This window comes from Thyridium curvatum, assembly GCF_004353045.1.
Source record: "Thyridium curvatum strain D216 chromosome Unknown NODE_101_length_133319_cov_86.129610, whole genome shotgun sequence".
NCBI lineage: Eukaryota > Fungi > Ascomycota > Sordariomycetes > Thyridiales > Thyridiaceae > Thyridium > Thyridium curvatum.
In genome coordinates, this window is record NW_022156856.1 from 80,186 (window position 1) to 97,591 (window position 17,406).

At 57.4% G+C, this 17,406-nt stretch overlaps 6 protein-coding genes across 6 annotated transcripts; 4 read left to right on the top strand and 2 right to left on the bottom strand.

Annotated features, from left to right (window-relative positions):
- Positions 1–1,218: 1,218 nt before the first annotated feature.
- Positions 1,219–2,807, top strand: E0L32_011245 (uncharacterized protein; the record flags this gene model as incomplete). The annotated part of the gene is made up of 3 exons (XM_031133953.1): positions 1,219–1,546; positions 1,601–1,921; positions 1,978–2,807. The coding sequence occupies 3 exons, from the start codon at positions 1,219–1,221 to the stop codon at positions 2,805–2,807; spliced, it is 1,479 nt and encodes a 492-aa protein (XP_031000795.1).
- A 593-nt stretch (positions 2,808–3,400) lies between these two features.
- Positions 3,401–5,966, top strand: E0L32_011246 (uncharacterized protein; the record flags this gene model as incomplete). Its single annotated transcript, XM_031133954.1, has 4 exons — positions 3,401–3,576; positions 3,635–3,746; positions 3,803–5,829; positions 5,912–5,966. 4 exons carry the CDS (start codon positions 3,401–3,403, stop codon positions 5,964–5,966), a joined length of 2,370 nt encoding a protein of 789 aa, XP_031000796.1.
- A 2,552-nt stretch (positions 5,967–8,518) lies between these two features.
- E0L32_011247 (uncharacterized protein) lies at positions 8,519–9,460 on the top strand (the record flags this gene model as incomplete). Its single annotated transcript, XM_031133955.1, has 3 exons — positions 8,519–8,791; positions 8,903–9,195; positions 9,268–9,460. The coding sequence occupies 3 exons, from the start codon at positions 8,519–8,521 to the stop codon at positions 9,458–9,460; spliced, it is 759 nt and encodes a 252-aa protein (XP_031000797.1).
- A 385-nt stretch (positions 9,461–9,845) lies between these two features.
- E0L32_011248 (uncharacterized protein) lies at positions 9,846–11,014 on the bottom strand (the record flags this gene model as incomplete). Its single annotated transcript, XM_031133956.1, has 2 exons — positions 9,846–10,897; positions 10,990–11,014. 2 exons carry the CDS (start codon positions 11,012–11,014, stop codon positions 9,846–9,848), a joined length of 1,077 nt encoding a protein of 358 aa, XP_031000798.1.
- A 1,599-nt stretch (positions 11,015–12,613) lies between these two features.
- E0L32_011249 (uncharacterized protein) lies at positions 12,614–15,009 on the top strand (the record flags this gene model as incomplete). The annotated part of the gene is made up of 2 exons (XM_031133957.1): positions 12,614–12,713; positions 12,917–15,009. The coding sequence occupies 2 exons, from the start codon at positions 12,614–12,616 to the stop codon at positions 15,007–15,009; spliced, it is 2,193 nt and encodes a 730-aa protein (XP_031000799.1).
- Positions 15,010–15,263: 254 nt separating this feature from the next.
- On the bottom strand, positions 15,264–16,799 carry E0L32_011250 (uncharacterized protein; the record flags this gene model as incomplete). Its single annotated transcript, XM_031133958.1, has 1 exon — positions 15,264–16,799. One exon carries the CDS (start codon positions 16,797–16,799, stop codon positions 15,264–15,266), a length of 1,536 nt encoding a protein of 511 aa, XP_031000800.1.
- Positions 16,800–17,406: the final 607 nt, after the last annotated feature.

A 17,406-nucleotide genomic window follows, 5' to 3' on the forward strand; every position in this document is an offset into this window, starting at 1 on the left:
ACTGCAACGAGGGAATGTCACTTGTTGTGAGGCCTTCTGTAATATTTGAACTGCAAGTATGTGGTCCGAGCTCGCTTCTCTGACATGGCCGGTAACCGGGTCATGCAAGTGAGACGGTCGACTTGGAGGGCCGCGTTTCAGAGCAAGGCGTCAAAGACTGCGAGGGCTAGGTAGCAGGCGCCTTTGCCCCACGGCGACGCGTGGACGGCGACCTACGGGCTGCACTTGTGCTGTCAGGTGTCCTCTTTTGGTCCTTGGAGCACCCAGGTTTGCCAGGGATGGAAAGCCTGGGTGGAAGCAGTGCCTAAAGAACAAGAACGTGCCCATCCGGAGTCAATCTTCTGTGAAGCTGGAAGGTCAGGAATACTGGTTGGCCGTGGCACGGCTTTCCCGGCATCGAATGCAATGAATGTGATATCGAAATGGGGAACCAAGAAGCTGGGCCGGGCAGATATTCGGGCGCTAAATCCACCGCCAATGTTCTTGGAGGCGCCCCCCAAGACTTTTAATTCGCAATGGCTAATTCCCCCAAGTCGCGCCCAGCATTACGAATTCAAGGTCCCCGGGTACCTGAGCATTCCGTACCACAACGAAAACAGAGTTACGCTAAGAGCAGCGGCAGTGGGTGCGTGACCCATACCATTGCGCAAGCAGTTTCAAGCCGCATCATCAGCGAGCTATTTCCGTCGTGTACTGGCAGTTTTCACCAACACATGGTGCACCCAGCCCTTCGGGGCGTCCCTCCCCCGGCGAAAGCTTCTGAAACGTGCAATCCCATGGATTTCAAGTACGGTAATGAATGACGCAGACAAGGGTCCAAAAGATTGAGCTGGAGGCCCGTTACCCCGGGCAAAGCCGATCTCTTGGCTTTCTGCTTTGCCCAGACTCCTAGTTCCCAACTTGATCCTCTTGGCATCATTCTGCATCCCTCTCGGCGCCCTGCTTCCTCTTGGCTTTCCTCACCGTAGCCTCTCCTATGAACCTGTGTTGCATTTCAGGTTGAGCTTCCTCGCGACTTTTCTTGATTTCCTTACTTACGACGGCTTGGACCGTCCCTCTTGGGGTTCTCCTGCAATTTTTGCCTCTTTGCTCGTCTGCGGCGCTGCTTCTTCCTAGCCTCGTTTAAATTGATATCATTTCACTCTCAATCTCGCATTCAACCCGTCAAAGACCCCTGCCAATTCAGAAATTAACCGCTTTGACGTACCCGCTCCCGCAATGAAAGCGGTCATCGCAGTCGCGAGCTGGTTATTTGCTGCAACAGCCACGGCGACCAATGGCGTGGTCCAATGGGATATTTCAAAGAGGCACATTCTCAACAAGTTGGTGAGGAGGGCCGGAGCAACACTTGAGGAAGTTATCAAGAATGAGCAGACCAGGGGTGGCTATTTCGCGACTGTGAAAGTAGGAACACCAAGCCAGGAACTCACGCTGCAGCTGGACACTGGCAGCAGCGATGTCTGGGTTCCGTCAAAGTCGGCCAACGTTTGCGCCAAAAGGACCTCGCCAACCAGCTCCAATTCTGACGGATGTAATTTTGGCACGTGTAAGTCGATTGCCAACCCAAGATTCTCTAATGTCGGTGTCTAACACGAGACAGTCAACGCCGCAAACTCCTCAACTTTTGCCGTTGTTGGACAGGATGCCTTTAGCATTGCCTATGTTGATGGCAGCCGTTCTAGCGGCGACTATTTTACAGACGTCTTTGAGATTGCTGGTGCTAAACTGAACAACTTGACCATGGGCCTGGGGAGGAAAACAGATATCCCTTATGGCCTCATAGGTGTGGGATACGCCCTGAACGAGGCCATCGTCGCCGGCACACGATCTGCGTCGAGCGCCTATCCGAACCTGCCAGTCGAAATGGTCAATGAAGGCTTGATCAAGACAAACGCATACAGTTTGTGGCTAAACGATCTCGGTGAGTGCCCCGGTCTATGCCGGCGCCCTTGGACCTTGCTAACCACGACAATGCAGACTCGAGCAGTGGAAACGTCCTGTTTGGAGGGATCGATACCGCAAAGTACAAAGGCAACCTGACGCGGATCAACATCTACAAAGATCCCCAGACAAATGCCTTCACATCGTTCCAGGTCGCTCTGACATCAGTGACGGCCGAAAGCACTAGCGGGAACGATGTTCTCTCTTCCCAGCAATTCCCCATGCCCGTCGTTCTCGACTCAGGTACAACTCTCTCGTATCTACCCATTGACCTCGCACGACAGATCTGGCGCGAGGCTGGGGCTGTCTACTCTCCCGACATCGGAATGGCTGTGCTTCCGTGTCGGATGGCGAACAGCAAAGGCCACTTCACCTTCCAGTTCGCCGGGCCTGGTGGGCCTAAAATCAGTGTCGGGATGGATGAGCTGGTCTTGAGCATTAATGGCGGACCTGCACCATCATTCTCATCCGGACCGTATAGAGGGGAGGATGCCTGCTCATTCGGCATACAAAACTTTAGCAGCGACCCCTTTCTGCTCGGAGATACCTTTCTGCGCTCTGCGTATGTGGTGTACGACCTAGTAAACAACGAGATTGGTATCGCGCCTACGGATTTCAATGCCACGGCATCGAACATTGTCGCCTTTGAGAGCCTCGGCGCAACGATCCCCTTGGCCACCACTGCACCTAACCAAGCGCAAGTAACCGACACGCCAGCCTCTCTTACCACGCCTGGGTTTGCGGCAGCTTCGGGATTTTCTGAGGGCACCGGTGGTCGCAAGAACGGTGCTCCTCTGACGAGAGCCTTGGACTGGAGCCAAGGAGTTCTTGTAGGGACCCTCATCCTCTTTTCTTTGCTCTTTTGAGACTCTGCGGTTGTGTGTTATAATAGCGATTTGTTTTCCCCACGGCGTTTGTGCCACGGTTTAAAAGACAACTCGACGATACCCATTCTTGTCTTGCCGTCGCACTGGGTAAACTGGAGGATTTGCATAACGGCCTTTGTTTGTTTAGAGCATGGTTGGTTTCGCTTGTCTAATAGTAGATGTATCTCCAGAATAGACATACATTGTGCATATGAGAGGCCCAGAGACCCGTCTGGAGTGTGAAGTGAGTCTGGAGTGACAAGCCCAGCTTCTCTTGGAAAGTCGCTCCCTCCAGCACTTAAGAGTCTCCTGGTCGTGCTACAGGTACAAGTACGGAGTAGACAGATGCAGACACGAGAAGCTAGCATGGAGGCCCCAGTTCGCGCCCGTCGGGAACCCGTCCCAATTCATTATCGCGACCGCTGATTGGCCGGGCCTGGACCGTGGGACAGGGGTCCAAAAATTTACAGAAAGTTCTCAGACCATTCGATCGCCATACGACTTTTCGAGCTTTGCTAGGGCGTTTGGTAATTTTTCATTTCATTTTCCTTCTCGTCACTCCTTGAAGTCCCACGAGAGGCGCACTCGACAAGATGAGGGCGCAACGGACTGTGACCGTTCTGGCGAACGGTCACTTCTTTGGTGAGAGCCATAGAGCCAGCCATTTCAACCTGGGCGCCTCTGCGAGATGGGCTGCCGTGCAGCTCGAGGCCAGGAGAGCGTTCAGCGGAAGCTCCAAGCTCGGCGCGGCGAATGCTGCGCAAGCCGCGTAAGTTGGCATTGGTCTGCCACGAAGTTTCTCAAAGGCTGACATTCATGCTCCACAGACTCAAGGCCGCGCAAGATGCCGCTGCCAACCTGACCGCCGAGGCCGTCGCCGCCAACATGAGCCCCGAGGAGGCGCATCGGTTGTCGAGAGTGCGCAACATTGGTATCGCGGTATGCACCCGATCGACCTCAACGGTACAGTCGCCTGTAGGCTAATTCGGAAACAGGCACATATCGACAGCGGCAAGACCACGTGTACCGAGCGTGTCCTCTTCTACACCGGCCGGATTAAGGCGATCCACGAGGTCCGTGGCAGAGATTCGGTCGGCGCCAAGATGGACTCCATGGAGCTGGAGAGGGAGCGAGGTATCACCATTCAGTCCGCAGCAACCTTTGCCGACTGGAAGAAGAAAGAGAACGGCAAGGACGAGACATACCACATCAACCTGATTGACACTCCGGGGCATATCGATTTTACTATCGAGGTCGAGCGTGCACTGCGCGTTCTTGATGGTGCCGTGATGATTCTCTGTGCGGTCAGCGGTGTTCAGAGTCAGACAATCACGGTCGACCGGCAAATGAAGCGCTACGACGTCCCCCGCATCAGCTTCGTTAACAAGATGGATCGCATGGGCGCTAACCCCTGGAAGGCTGTCGAGCAGATCAACACCAAGCTCAAGATCCCGGCTGCTGCTCTCCAGGTTCCCATCGGCTCCGAGAAGGAATTCGAGGGTGTCGTCGATCTCATCAACATGAAGGCTATTCGAAACGACGGCCAGCGTGGTGTTATTATCAAGGTCTCTGACGATATCCCCGCTGATCTTCAGGAGCTCTGCGAAGAGAAGCGCCAGGAGCTCATTGAGAAGCTTGCCGATGTCGATGACGAGATCGCCGAGATCTTCCTCGACGAGCAGACCCCGACTCCCGAACAGATCAAGGCCGCTATCCGCCGTGCTACCATTGCTAGGAAGTTCACCCCTGTCCTCATGGGAACTGCTCTCGCCGACAAGTGCATCCAGCCCATGCTCGACGCTGTCTGTGACTATCTTCCTAACCCTGCGGAAGTTGACAACATGGCCCTCGACCGATCCAAGGGCGAGCAGCCTGTCCAGCTGATCCCTTACAACTCGCTTCCTTTCGTTGGCCTTGCCTTCAAGCTTGAGGAGAACCCTTACGGCCAGCTCACCTACATCCGTGTCTACCAGGGCACCCTCAAGAAGGGCACCTACCTGTACAACTCGCGCACCGGCAAGAAGATCCGCATCCCCCGTATCGTCCGCATGCACTCCAACGAGATGGAAGACGTTGCCGAGATCGGTGCTGGAGAAATCTGCGCTGTCTTTGGTGTCGACTGCGCCTCTGGAGACACGTTTACCGACGGTCAGCTGCCCTACTCGATGAGCTCCATGTATGTCCCGGATGCCGTCATGTCTCTGTCTATCAAGCCCAAGCGCAGCAGCGATGCGGATGCCTTCTCCAAGGCCATGAACCGCTTCCAGCGCGAGGACCCTACCTTCCGTCTGCACGTTGACGAGGAGAGCGAGGAGACCATTATCTCCGGTATGGGCGAGTTGCATCTGGACATCTACATCGAGCGTCTGCGCCGCGAGTACAAGTGCGACTGCGAGACCGGCCAGCCCCGCGTCGCCTACCGCGAGACCATCACCCGCCGCGCCGACTACGACTTCCTGCTCAAGCGCCAGTCCGGCGGCCCCGGTGATTTCGCTCGCGTCATGGGCTGGATCGAGCCCAATCCCGAGGACTCCGAGAAGAACCACTTTGAGACCCAGGTCGTCGGCGGTACCATTCCGGACAAGTTCCTGTCTGCCTGCGGCAAGGGTTTCGAGCTCGCCTGCGAGAAGGGCCCGCTCCTGGGCCACAGGGTCATTGGCGCTAGCATGGTCGTCAACGACGGTGCCACCCACGTCACCGATTCGTCCGACTACGCCTTCTCCCTGGCTACGCAGATGGCCTTCCGCAAGGCCTTTGACGACGCCGGCGGTGTCGTCCTCGAGCCCCTCATGAAGACGACCATCACGGCGCCCAACGAGTTCCAGGGCAACATCCTCATGCTGATGAACAAGCGCGGCACCATTGTCGACACCGAGATCGGCCCCGACGACTTCACCCTGATTGCCGACTGCTCCCTCAACGCCATGTTCGGCTTCAGCTCCCACCTCCGCGCGGCGACGCAGGGCAAGGGCGAGTTCGGCATGGAGTTCAGCCACTATGCCCCTGCGCCCATGCAGCTCCAGTAAGATCAACCCCCCCGTACTGCGTGTAGCTAATCGTGATGATCTTTTTTTTTTTTTTTTTTGCTAACACCCTGCCTGTAGGAAGGAGCTTGTCGCCAAGTACCAGAAGGAGCTGGAGGCCAAGCGCACCAAGTAGAGAGCCCCTTCCGTCCACCATTGAATGGAAAGGAAGACCGGCCTGGTGCGGGCTGTTGTACGATGATGTATTGATTTTGATGGAGAATGCCGGCAGCGCTGCATCACGATATACCTACACCACATAGGGACCAAATCGGTTCACGTGGCCCCCCGAGAACAAGCATACATGTTGCAATAATGCTCACACGATCTCGTCTCTTCTGCGTTTCCCCCGGGGCTCTGCACGCATCTGGGTTTGATGTACACAAAAGAAGCTTATAAAAGTGTATTATAGAGGTGGCTGGCTACATAGAGGTCAAGGTGAAGATTCGTATAGTACAATTTAGGTAACAAAGACGAACTTGGAAATAATCGCTTGGCTTGTTTCTGGCCTTTTGCTTTCGTCTTTTTATGTTTCTGCGTCCATCTCACCTTGAACTACGCTCCGCGTCTTGATACTATCATGGCATGGCATATAAGCCAAGAACCACTAGGCAATCTACCTGCGTGGACCCCCTCGGCGCGGTCTCCTTGCCGGACCAAGCATGGCAACGAGTGGTTCAACTTTTCAGCCCTACGAGCAGCCTAAGCAAACCCGAGGAGGAGACAGGACCCTGTTTGCGGTCAACTCTGGGTCGTCCGGTACTAGCAGAGGCGGACGGTCGCAAAGAAACGAGAGGCCGTTGGTTTTACTACCCGATGCCATTGGACCCGGCCTCAAGCGGTGGCCCTCGGACCACGGCATTGAATTGCATGCATGCACCTGTGGTGCTTCGGTGTAATTGCAGATGCATGGGCCTATCAACTTTGCTGGTTCGCACTGTTCAGGGCGCGAGTGCTGACGAGGTGGTTGGGCATAGCCCTCCCGTATGGGCATCCTTTGAGACTCTCTCTCTCTCTCCAGTTTCCCAGTAGGCAGTCTGGCCACTTATGAGCGTGTTTGGGCACAGACTTTGCGCAGAATCACGACATGTCCGGGAGTGGAGACGGAGGTGCTGTCCTCGGTATGAAGGAGGGAGGTATGAAGGAAGTAACTGTACAAGTACTCGTACACGTACACGTACCTGGCAAACAGTCCCGTCCTGCAGATGGCCATCCAATTCTTGACGATCCCTTCTCTTTCGCCGTCGATATTTGATTGATGATAAGCAGGCCTTGCCAATCTGCCAATTTGTCAGTGACGACTAAGAAGTCACTGGAGGCGTGGTCAGCATGTGCGAGGCTAGCTGTCGAAATTGTTCGCACAAAAGGTTACGGAAGCTCATGTCATCATTATTCAGCAGGCTCTGCAGCTCCACCCCGCCCAAGCACTTCTTCTCTCGACCGCTCCGGCGTGTGGCTGGCGGGGCCGCGGGTGGTTTGCTCGAGTTTAATCCAAGAGCCCCATCTGCCCCTCGCCGGATCGAGCGAGAACAGAAACACGGCTAAGGACAGCTGTGGCTGGCATGAGGAGCTGCGGTTGGCTGAGCAATGAATGAATGATACATGATACGACACCCCCTGATGTTACCCATCATCCCTGCGGTAGGTACTCGGCCGATTTCAAACCGCTGACGAAAGGGAAGGGGAAACACAACATGAAGGCATCGACCTCAGTCACACACCCTGCCGGAATCATGTTTTGTTTGGTCGAGGCGAGTCGAAGCCCATCAGTGCTGGTGTTTGCTCGCTCTGGCCTGCCGGGTGGCGGGGCCAATGGATGATCAAGGTAGACTACCTGCCGACCGGGCCCTGGGCTTGGCTTTGGACGAAGAGGAGGGGGGAGCTCCTGTTGGATCATCCAGAGTCATGTTTCTCCTTTGCTTACCCCGTGATCGTGCACGACGATAATGCTGCGTCTGCACTGCAGCATTGCCCGTGTTACAGGCCGGCCATGATATCGGGTTGCGAGCTGGCCGGGATGGATCATCCATCGGTGTGTGCTGCACAACATGAACGAAATTCTACTTGTAGACAAAGCAATGCTCTCGTATCACACCCTACTACTGGACTGGGCCCCGATAGGTATCCTGACTGGGGCGGCAATTGATGGTTTACCTACAAGTAGTGCCCATCGACGGAGCGCATCCCAGACGGTGCAAGGCCCCGTCTTTGGCACGCCGGCCCAGAGCTTGATGCCCCGCTAGTCATGATTAACAGATGATTATCTGAGCAATGACGGAAGAAAAGAGTACGTACGGAGTAGGGAAACCCACACTTGGCTTGTAGCTCGGGCTCGCCCCGATGGCAAGCTCTTACGAAGCACACAGCACAATTAAGCTTCATCCCTGTCCCATTGTCACTGTCTCATCAGAAGCTACGATCTGCATTGTTGTCTTGTGGAGGAAGTAGGTACGGAGCAGCTGTCTGAGACCCGTCCCACCCCTCCTGCCCCGGTGTCCAGACACACACACACATATACATATATATATTAGCTGCTGGTAGCCCACCACCCGATCTTTCTTCTCTTCTCCAGATTACTTGTACAAGCACATACATCCATCCACCTCGATCTCATAGACAGACTGCTGCTCTCAGACTTCTCCCTCCCCATCAACCCACCTACCCGTTCACCACAGCTACAAGCTCAAGATGGCTCCCAAGATCGCTATCGTCTACTACTCCATGTACGGCCACATCCGCCAGCTGGCCGAGGCTGAGAAGCGCGGCATTGAGAAGGCCGGCGGCTCTGCCGACCTGTACCAGATCGAGGAGACCCTGCCCCAAGAGGTCCTCACCAAGATGCACGCTCCCCCCAAGCCCACCGACGTCCCCGTCCTCTCCGACCCGACTGTCCTCCAGGGCTACGATGCCTTCCTGCTCGGCATCCCCACCCGTTACGGCAACTTCCCCGCCCAGTGGAAGGTAAGCTTCCTTCCTTCCTTTCTTCCTTTCTTGTCTTGTCTTTTTTAGTTGTTCACAATGACCATTGTAAAAATTCACAAAGTCGCTAACCACAATATATAAAACAATCAGGCCTTCTGGGACAAGACGGGCCAGATCTGGGCCTCGGGCGGCTACTGGGGCAAGATGGCCGGCATCTTCCAGTCGACGGCCTCGCTCGGCGGCGGCCAGGAGACGACGGCCGCCAACGCCCTGAGCACCCTCGTCCACCACGGCATCATCTACGTGCCCTTTGGCTACGCCAAGGCCTTCGCCCAGATGGCCGCCCTTGACGAGGTCCGCGGCGGCTCCGCCTGGGGCGCCGGCACCATCGCCGGCGCCGACGGGTCCCGCCAGCCCTCGGCCCGCGAGCTCGAGCTCGCCGAGTGCCAGGGCCAGCACTTTTACGAGACGGCCGCCAAGTACGCCGCCGGCAGCGCCGCGTGACTCCATGGCAGCGACAATGGCGACAAGAAGGCTGCTGCTGCTCCGGCCGCCGCAGCCACGACGACGACTACTACGGCGGCCAACAAGACGGACAACGGCGGTGCTGCTGCTCAGCCCGCTCAGGATGGCCAACACCCTGTCAAGGAGAAGAAGAAGAGTGGCGAGGGACCTTGTGGACTGCCTGCCAAATGCGTGGTCCAGTAAACTTTTTCGCTCGCGGTAAAAGTCTAGTAAAAGGGGACATACAAGTAATTAGAAATTAATGAAAAAAGTTGAAAATGATAAAACACGTCTTTTCTGTTGTTGCTTACCTAGTGTTGCCCACGATTGTTGCTCTAACGCTACGCAGGATCTCACCGGTACACTCTCTCCCCTTGTCAAAGCTATTGGAGAGGACTGTGTTGAAGACTGTACATCACTAGCAGCTCCCAAAGGTCATCAACTGAGAGCACACATGTCAAGTAAGCCAGACACGGGGGCTTTGATTGACAAAACGTCATCTATTCAGGGGTATTCAAGCACTTCTGTTTTTTTTTCGGTATCTACTCGTGATCGCTCCAAACCATGCTCATACATCCCTCTAGTCCATTTACAGCCTCCTGAGGATGTCCTCGATGACCTCCTCCGTCTTGGCCTTGCCGCCCAGGTCGGGGCTCAGGTACTTGCCCTCCTCGAGGTTGGCGTCGACGGCGGCGTAGATCTTGGCGGCGGCCTGCTCCTCGTTGAGGAACTCGAGCATGAGGGCGGTGCTGCGGATGGTGGCGATGGGGTTGGCGATGTTCTGGCCCATGATGTCCGGGGCGCTGCCGTGGCAGGGCTCGCCGATGGCGAAGCCCTCGCCGACGTTGGCGCTGGGCACGAGGCCGAGGGAGCCGACGAGGGCGGCGGCGCCGTCGGACAGGATGTCGCCGTACAGGTTGGGCGCGACGATGACGTCGTAGAACTCGGGCTGGCGGAAGAGCTTGTAGACCATCGAGTCGACGATCTGCTCGTCGATGGCGACGCCGCGGAAGCGCGGGTCCTCGAGGGCGGCGCGCGCCGTCGCGCGGAAGAGGCCGTCGGTCTGGGACAGCACGTTGGACTTGTGCGTGATGGTGACCATGGGCGCCGCGTGGACCGAGGCGCCGCCGGCGGCGCGCACGTTCTGCCGGCGCTGGGCGATCTCGCCGGCCATGGCGGCGATGCGGTGCGAGGCGCGCTCCGAGATGCGCTTGACGGCCTCGGCGACCTTGCCCCTGCCGTCGGGGCTGTCGAACGTCCGCTCCTCCTTGACGTAGAGGTCCTCGGTGTTCTCGCGCACGATGACCATGTCGATGGCCTTGGGGTCGGTGGCGACGGTCTTGACGGGGCGCACGTTGGCGTAGAGGTCGAGCTTCTTGCGCAGGGCGACGATGGGCGACGAGTAGCCCTTGACGGCCTTGGAGGGCGACGAGACGGCGCCGAAGAGGGCGCCGTCGCACTCGGTCTTGAGGACCTCGACCGTCTTGTCGGGCAGGGCGGCGCCCGTCTTCTCAAAGGTCTCGAAGCCGGCCTGCAGGTCGACAAAGGAGAACTTGAGGCCCAGGCTGGCGGGCAGGGCCTCGAGGACCCGGCGGCCGGCGGGGATGACCTCCTTGCCGATACCGTCGCCGGGGATCAGGCCTGGATTTCGTCGCAGAATGGCAGATTAGTTCTCGACGGCCCCTTTTTCACGCAGCGTCCGTCCGTGTCTGGAGCATAGAAAAGTATCTCACCGATGCGAAGAGTGCGAGCAGCCATTATTGCCGATTCAATTGCACACAAAGCGACAGAACGTGAACAAGATATCACTCGAAAAAGTTTGGTCGGACGGTTTTCAAGAAAAAAAGTATGGTACCTTGGGTAGCCGGCAGAAAAAGGGTGGCATTGCCCAATCACAGCGGCTACTCGGGTCCGGGGATCGGAGCTGGCTGGGCGGTTCAAAACCGCTAAACGTTGGCGGGGTCTGGAAAGCTGAGGGAGCTGTTGCAGGGCCCTCCCTCCCCTGCAGGACTCTTCTCTTAGTGGGTCCCTTCCCCAGGCCAGGTACCCGTGGACGGGTTACCAGCATCCTGACCCCTATTTCCCTGTCTGTGTCTTGAGGCATCGAGGTTCTACTAACTCTACATGCCGGGGTCGTCAACAGGCAGCCCTATGAATCCATACACACGAGATCTCTTGAAGTTTTCATGTTTTGATTTGGTCAGATTAGCTCATTATCAGGAACGGGGATGAGCGGTCTGCCAGGGTGGTAGAGATTACAAGTAACCACAAGTTCGCAGACTGGGGGTGTCTGGGACCGCATGAACAATCCCTCAATGGGTTAACATGAAACATCACACGCATCAATCCCCAACCACAAACAGTGAACAGGGTTGACTGCCTGCTGCCACATGGATGGCAGATGGGCAGGGAGGGTCGACGGTAATTCCGAGGCAACTATCGATCATGGGTGTTCATCCAGGAGCTTGAGAAGGCCACTTGTTGTCTTAAGGCATGGAGGTGGAGGTGAGTGGTGGGAGTCTGTCTCTAGCGGAGCGGCCCTTCTACAAGTACCTTGAGAGATGGGCTGGGTAGTGTGAAATGTTCCAGACAATGATAGGTATATCAGGGCTTTTTAAGATGACAAGGCCATGCTGCTTTCTGATGCTTACTTGGACTTCATCTGAACAAGTTGCCAACTCGCAGTTGCGGTAAACGTGGGCTGGCCTTTGTGCTGGGCTGGTGTGCTTCGCGTCCAAGCTGCACCTCATGGATGCTAGCTCCCCTGAAACCCACTGCCAAAACGAGGCCTGTAATTTAAACAAACACCCCAGAAATAAATAAGTCGGCCCAGCGCGCACCCCAGGCTCGACCTCCCACCACGAACTATTCCGAATCTCACGGCGAAACCAAGGCGAACTATTGTGCGCGACGCGTCTGCGGGACACCTCGCAGCCTCTGGCTTTGCCTCCAGGCCTTGTCTTTCTGATTTTGCGAGCATTTGCGTGCGATCATCGTCGATACACTAGATACCCCTTCAGCGAAACGACCCCAGCGAAGACCCAGAAACTGCTCCGCAGAGCCACCTAGCCCAGGGCAAACGGGCCAGTCACCAGTCACGGAGCTTCCCTTGAGGTGCCACCAGATAAAAAGGGGGCCAGCTAGAGCTGCCAGCCAGGCGCGCACGCGTGCCCCAAATCGCACGATCCTCAAGAGACCGCGATCAGCGATAGAAGCAGAGCCGGCTCTTTCCTCCTTGACTACCTGCAGGCAGTGGAGGGAGATTCGGGACATTCCGCAGCTTTCAGCTCCCGAAGCACTTGCGATATCCCTAGCACCGCTCCCTTCCCGCGGAAGGCAGCCTCCAGAGTTGCCATCATGAGCGGCGTCAAGAATCTTCGGGCTATGTTCGAGCAGAAAGGGGAGTCGAGCCCACCAGACCGCGGAAGATCACCGGGTCCTCTACAACACCGACAACGTAATTATCTCCCCCCCCCCTCCCCATCTTTGTATCCCCATCGGTTGTGAGCATCTATTGCTTCCCCTCCAGAGATGTTGACTCACGCAAATGTCTCTGCATTCCTCGTACACACTCAACTGCGCCTGAGCCCCTGACATCTCTGCCCAAATCCGAACCACTTTTAGCCGATCTGGGAAGCTAACCGGGTCTAAAATCATTAGCAAATACGTCAGAGTCCCCCCGACCTTTGTCCAAAGTCAGAACCAACTTCGTGGCCATCGAGAAGGACGGTCGAATCGGCCTGCAACGCGAGACGAGTACCGATTCTGCCCTTTCAACGGGACGGAAACTCAGCACTGGAACTGAAGGAGAGACCCCACCCGTCTTCCCTCTCAAGTCTGGCAACCTCTTTGGTGAGAGACTTGACCGAGGAAAAACACCAACCATGGATCCGATTCCACAGTCTCCCGCTAAGGAGGCCGGCGCGAGCCAGGAACCTGCCCCCGAGACCAAGGCAGCAGAAGCGAGCAAGACTGCTCAAGTCGAGATCAAGACGGATAAAGGAACAACAGCTGGCAAGGTTGCCACAAAGGACAAGGCGGAAGGCCAATCGATATCAGCTCCGGAGAAGAAGGCCGATGCGGGAGCTGGCAGAGCCCAAAATGGCCAAAATGGCACAGCCGTGAAGAAAGTAGAGAAGAAAGCCCCGGCTGCAAGTGCCAGTAAGACTGCGTCCAAACCTGCTCCGGCCTCGGTTGGAACGAAATCCACGACGAAACCACCTACAAAGTCGCCTACTGTCGCAAAGACGCCCACGAGCCCAGCCCACCCCAGGACTCCCAAGTTCCCGCCCAAGGCAACCGAGAAGAAAGCCTCCCACCCCGAGAAGCAATCTACCCCGAAGCCTGCTTCCACTGCCACAAAAGCGACAGCTTCATCATCGAGTAGACCCCCGGCAATCGAGATATCCCCGTCCTCGACCGGCTTCGTCAAACCCAAGCCGAAGTCACCGACGCGACCGGTGAGGTTGCCCGCCGGACTCACCACACATACGGCAGCATCAGCCTCGAGGACAGGCGCTCCTCGACAATCGCTTTCCCGCCAGTCGGGGAGCTATGCGGCCTCTCACTCGAATCGATCACCTAGCAGGGCAAGCATCGCTTCAACGACTCTGTCTGCTACGGGCACCAAGAACCTCAAGAGGCAGAGCTCGACGATCAACCGACCGCGGCCTAGTTTTGGTCCGCCGCCAAAGCCGCAGGCCAAGGATCACCCGGTGACTCGGAAAGAAAAGGAGGTTGATGAAGGCTTCCTCGCCCGGATGATGCGGCCCACACAAGCGTCTGCCTCCAAGACTGCGGACAAATCACTGCACCCCCCGACGCCTCCAAGAAAGGCGACTGCTCCTGCGGCGAAGCGGCCCTCCACTCGAGATGGTCACCCTGTCGCGAAGAAGGAAACGGCCCATAAGAAGGAGATCGCGAGCACGACAAAGGCGCCTGTGGTCAAGTCTGCTCCCGCCGGCCATTCCAAGGAAGCGCCCAAGTCAGCAGCAAAGGCCATTGCGCCGGTTGCGGAGAAGGCGGCCACTGCCGAAGATGCTGTCAAGGTTGCACGGGAAGCCGAGGGTCACCTCGCGCCCGCGACGGGCCACACGACTGCCGAAGACCTGGCGCCTGTTGTTGAACAAGCTGCGACCGCCGAGACTGCGATCCGAGTTGCCAAGGAGGCAGAGGGCGAGGTTGCGCTACCTCGAGAACCGCCTGCCGAAGCTGCCGCGCCTGGAGCAGAGAAGGCAGACGCTTCGCAGGACGTAGCCGAGACGCTGGACGAAAGGCCCGCCGCCCCGGTCGAGGCTGTTCCTGAAGCTGAGAGCTCGGGAGACGCGCCTTTAGATATTATTTCCGAGCCCACCACGGACAAGAAAAGTATTGAGAGCTCTGACGTGGTCGAGGAGTCCGAGAAGGCAGGAGAGCAGGACGAGCAGAAGCAACAGCAGGAGAAGGGAGAGGAGAAGGCTGAGGAGGAAGAGGAGGGAGCTGAGGAAGAGCAGGAAGCTGAGAAGGAAGAGCAGGAAGAAGAGAAGGAAGAAGAGAAGGTGGAGAAGGCAGAGGGTGCAGAGAAGCCCGCTCCCTCTCAGAACGAGGAACAGGTTGCCGCTCCTGTCGAGAAGCTGATCGAGGAGATGGAGCAACTGGACATTAACGGTGAGAACGCCAAGGCGACTGCGCCGGTGGCTGAGGATGAGGAAGCGACAAAGGGGAAGCCAGCGGAGGAGGAGGAGCACATTGAGAAGGCTACAGTGGAGGCATAACCTCAGGGGCGAGAGCGAACCTAAAAAATCGATGTACACTTTTTAGTAGAATACGTTAATCAAACACTCTGGATGCAGAGTGTGTGTCTTCTTGTCAAGCTTCCCCATCCGATATCGACGCTAGCTGGTCTGTGTATGACAACAATTTCGTCGCGATTGTGCTATCGTCATCCTTTTTATATTCCAAGTCTGGCCTCCTCTCTATAATTTTTCGCTGTATAAAACGCAACAGTGCGTTCCTTTTCCGAATACCATCACTGCCTTATCTTGCCAGTCTTCCTGTACAATATAGCCCGCGATACACAAAGCAGCACCGTGGCGACGGTCAACCCCGCAGCGCTGTACCCGATCATGCCCTTCCACTCGGCCTCGCTGGCGCCGCCCAGCACCGCGCCGGCGATGGGCGTGCCGCAGAGCACCGACAGCCCGCCGAGGAGGAACAGGACGGCCATGCGCGCGCCGAGGCGGCTCAGGTCGGGCGTCATGGCCATGACGACGCTGGGCAGCACCGACAGCACGCCGCCCGAGAAGCCGCCGTAGAGCAGGGCGAAGGCCGCGAGCCCGCCCAGGCCGCGCGTGCCGAGCCAGGCGTAGGCGAGGGCCGCGCTGGCGCCGGTGCAGGCCAGCAGGACGTTGAGGCTGCCGGCGCGGTCGGCCAGGGCGTTGGGCAGGATGCGGCCCACGACGCTGCCCGCGTTGAGCAGGGTGACGAGGTAGGGCGCCAAGGACGGCGGCGGGTGGGAGTCGGCGCGGGCCAGCTGCTCGGCGTACAGCTGGATGTAGAAGAAGGCGACGTAGAGGGTCAGGAAGGCGAAGAAGCTGGCGGCGGCGATGAGGAGGTAGGGCACGTCGCGGAGGGCGGAGGGGTCGAAGCGGGGTCTTCTTTTTGGGGGCAGCTTCTTCTTCTCTTGCTGCTGCTGCTGCTGCTGTGGTGTCTCCGCCGGTTCGGGCAGTGGTGAGTGCTGCGGCGTTGTTGCTGTCGTTGTTGTTGCTATGCGCGGGTGCATAAAGATGACGGGGATGACGTCGAGGCCGAGCAGGATGAAGGCGATGACGCGCGTGGCCCAGCCGAAGCCGACGGAGCCCACGAGGTGTGTGAAGATGATGGGGAAGACCATGCCCACGACGGGGCTGCCGCTCGAGGCGATGCCGAGGGCCAGGGCGCGGTGCCGGCGGAAGTACTGCGATATGACGGCCGTCGAGGGCAGGAAGACGAGGCCCATGCCGACGCCGACGCAGAACCCCTGCGCCAGGAGCACCTGCCAGTACGCCCGGCACAGCGAGGTCATGAACATGCCGAGGACGATGAGGAAGAGGCCCGCGCGGACGAGCAGCTTGAGGTGGCCGGCGTCGTAGAGCGGGCCCGAGACGACGCCCAGCACCATGAGGAGGGCGGCCTGGAGGGAGCCCATCCACGAGATGGCCGACGAGGTCTGGGAGGGGAGCAGTACCGTCTCGTAGTAGGTCTGGTACACCCCGTAACTGTTGACCAGGCCCCAGGTATTGACCATGATGACCCAGGATCCGAGAACCTGCAGCCAGGCGTCGAGACCGCCGTCGGGGACATCTGACAGGGCGGGAGGGGGAGGAGAGGCTGCTGCCCATGGTTTAGTCGGGACAGCAGCAGCTTCTACATCCTCCGAGCCTCTGACAGAAGCTTCCGGTTCGATATCTGTATCGGCCTTCTTGTCCTGGCCAATGCTATCTTCCCTGCTGCTCTGCGACATGATGGCTCGACCATGAAACCCAGAGCTGGTCTGCATCTCTTGGTCTCGCGACGACCGTCCCATGTCGTCTGTCTCCATGTGCAACAGACCTATATCACAAGTCAGTATGGAGGGGAGGGGGGAGGGACGTGAGTCCTTCTCTGCACATTGTTCTCGGGGAGCCTCTGGATATAAATAAATCTGATAGCCCGGCTCGAACCCGGATATAACACCCAACAGGAGCTACATGCAGTTGGGGAAGCATGCGTCTACATAGCGCCGATGTGCCCGGCTCTGAGCAATAGGGTCATCAAGAAAACCCGGTCCTGCATGATGTGCCGGCACCAGTGCGAAGATCCCACAAAGCTTGATAATCCGACCACCCGTTTTGCCTTGAGGTGCCCACCCCAACCCTCGAGTCGCGAGGGTTGGGGTATGACGGGAGGACACAAGGGACGATCGACGGAGGTGAGCACTAACAAGTGATGGTCAATCGGATCTCTTTTGCCCCCAAAAAGCTGTCTATCAGCTCAAGCACGAGCAACAGAGTGTGCTTTCCATCGTCTTGCACATGGTCCCCCCAAGGGAGGCCGCAATGGTTCTTCCCCCTGGTCATCGTCCTTAGTAGCGATATCATTTCACTATACCTAGACTCTTCTTTCTACAAGTTGTGTCTAGTAGAATCCTTGAT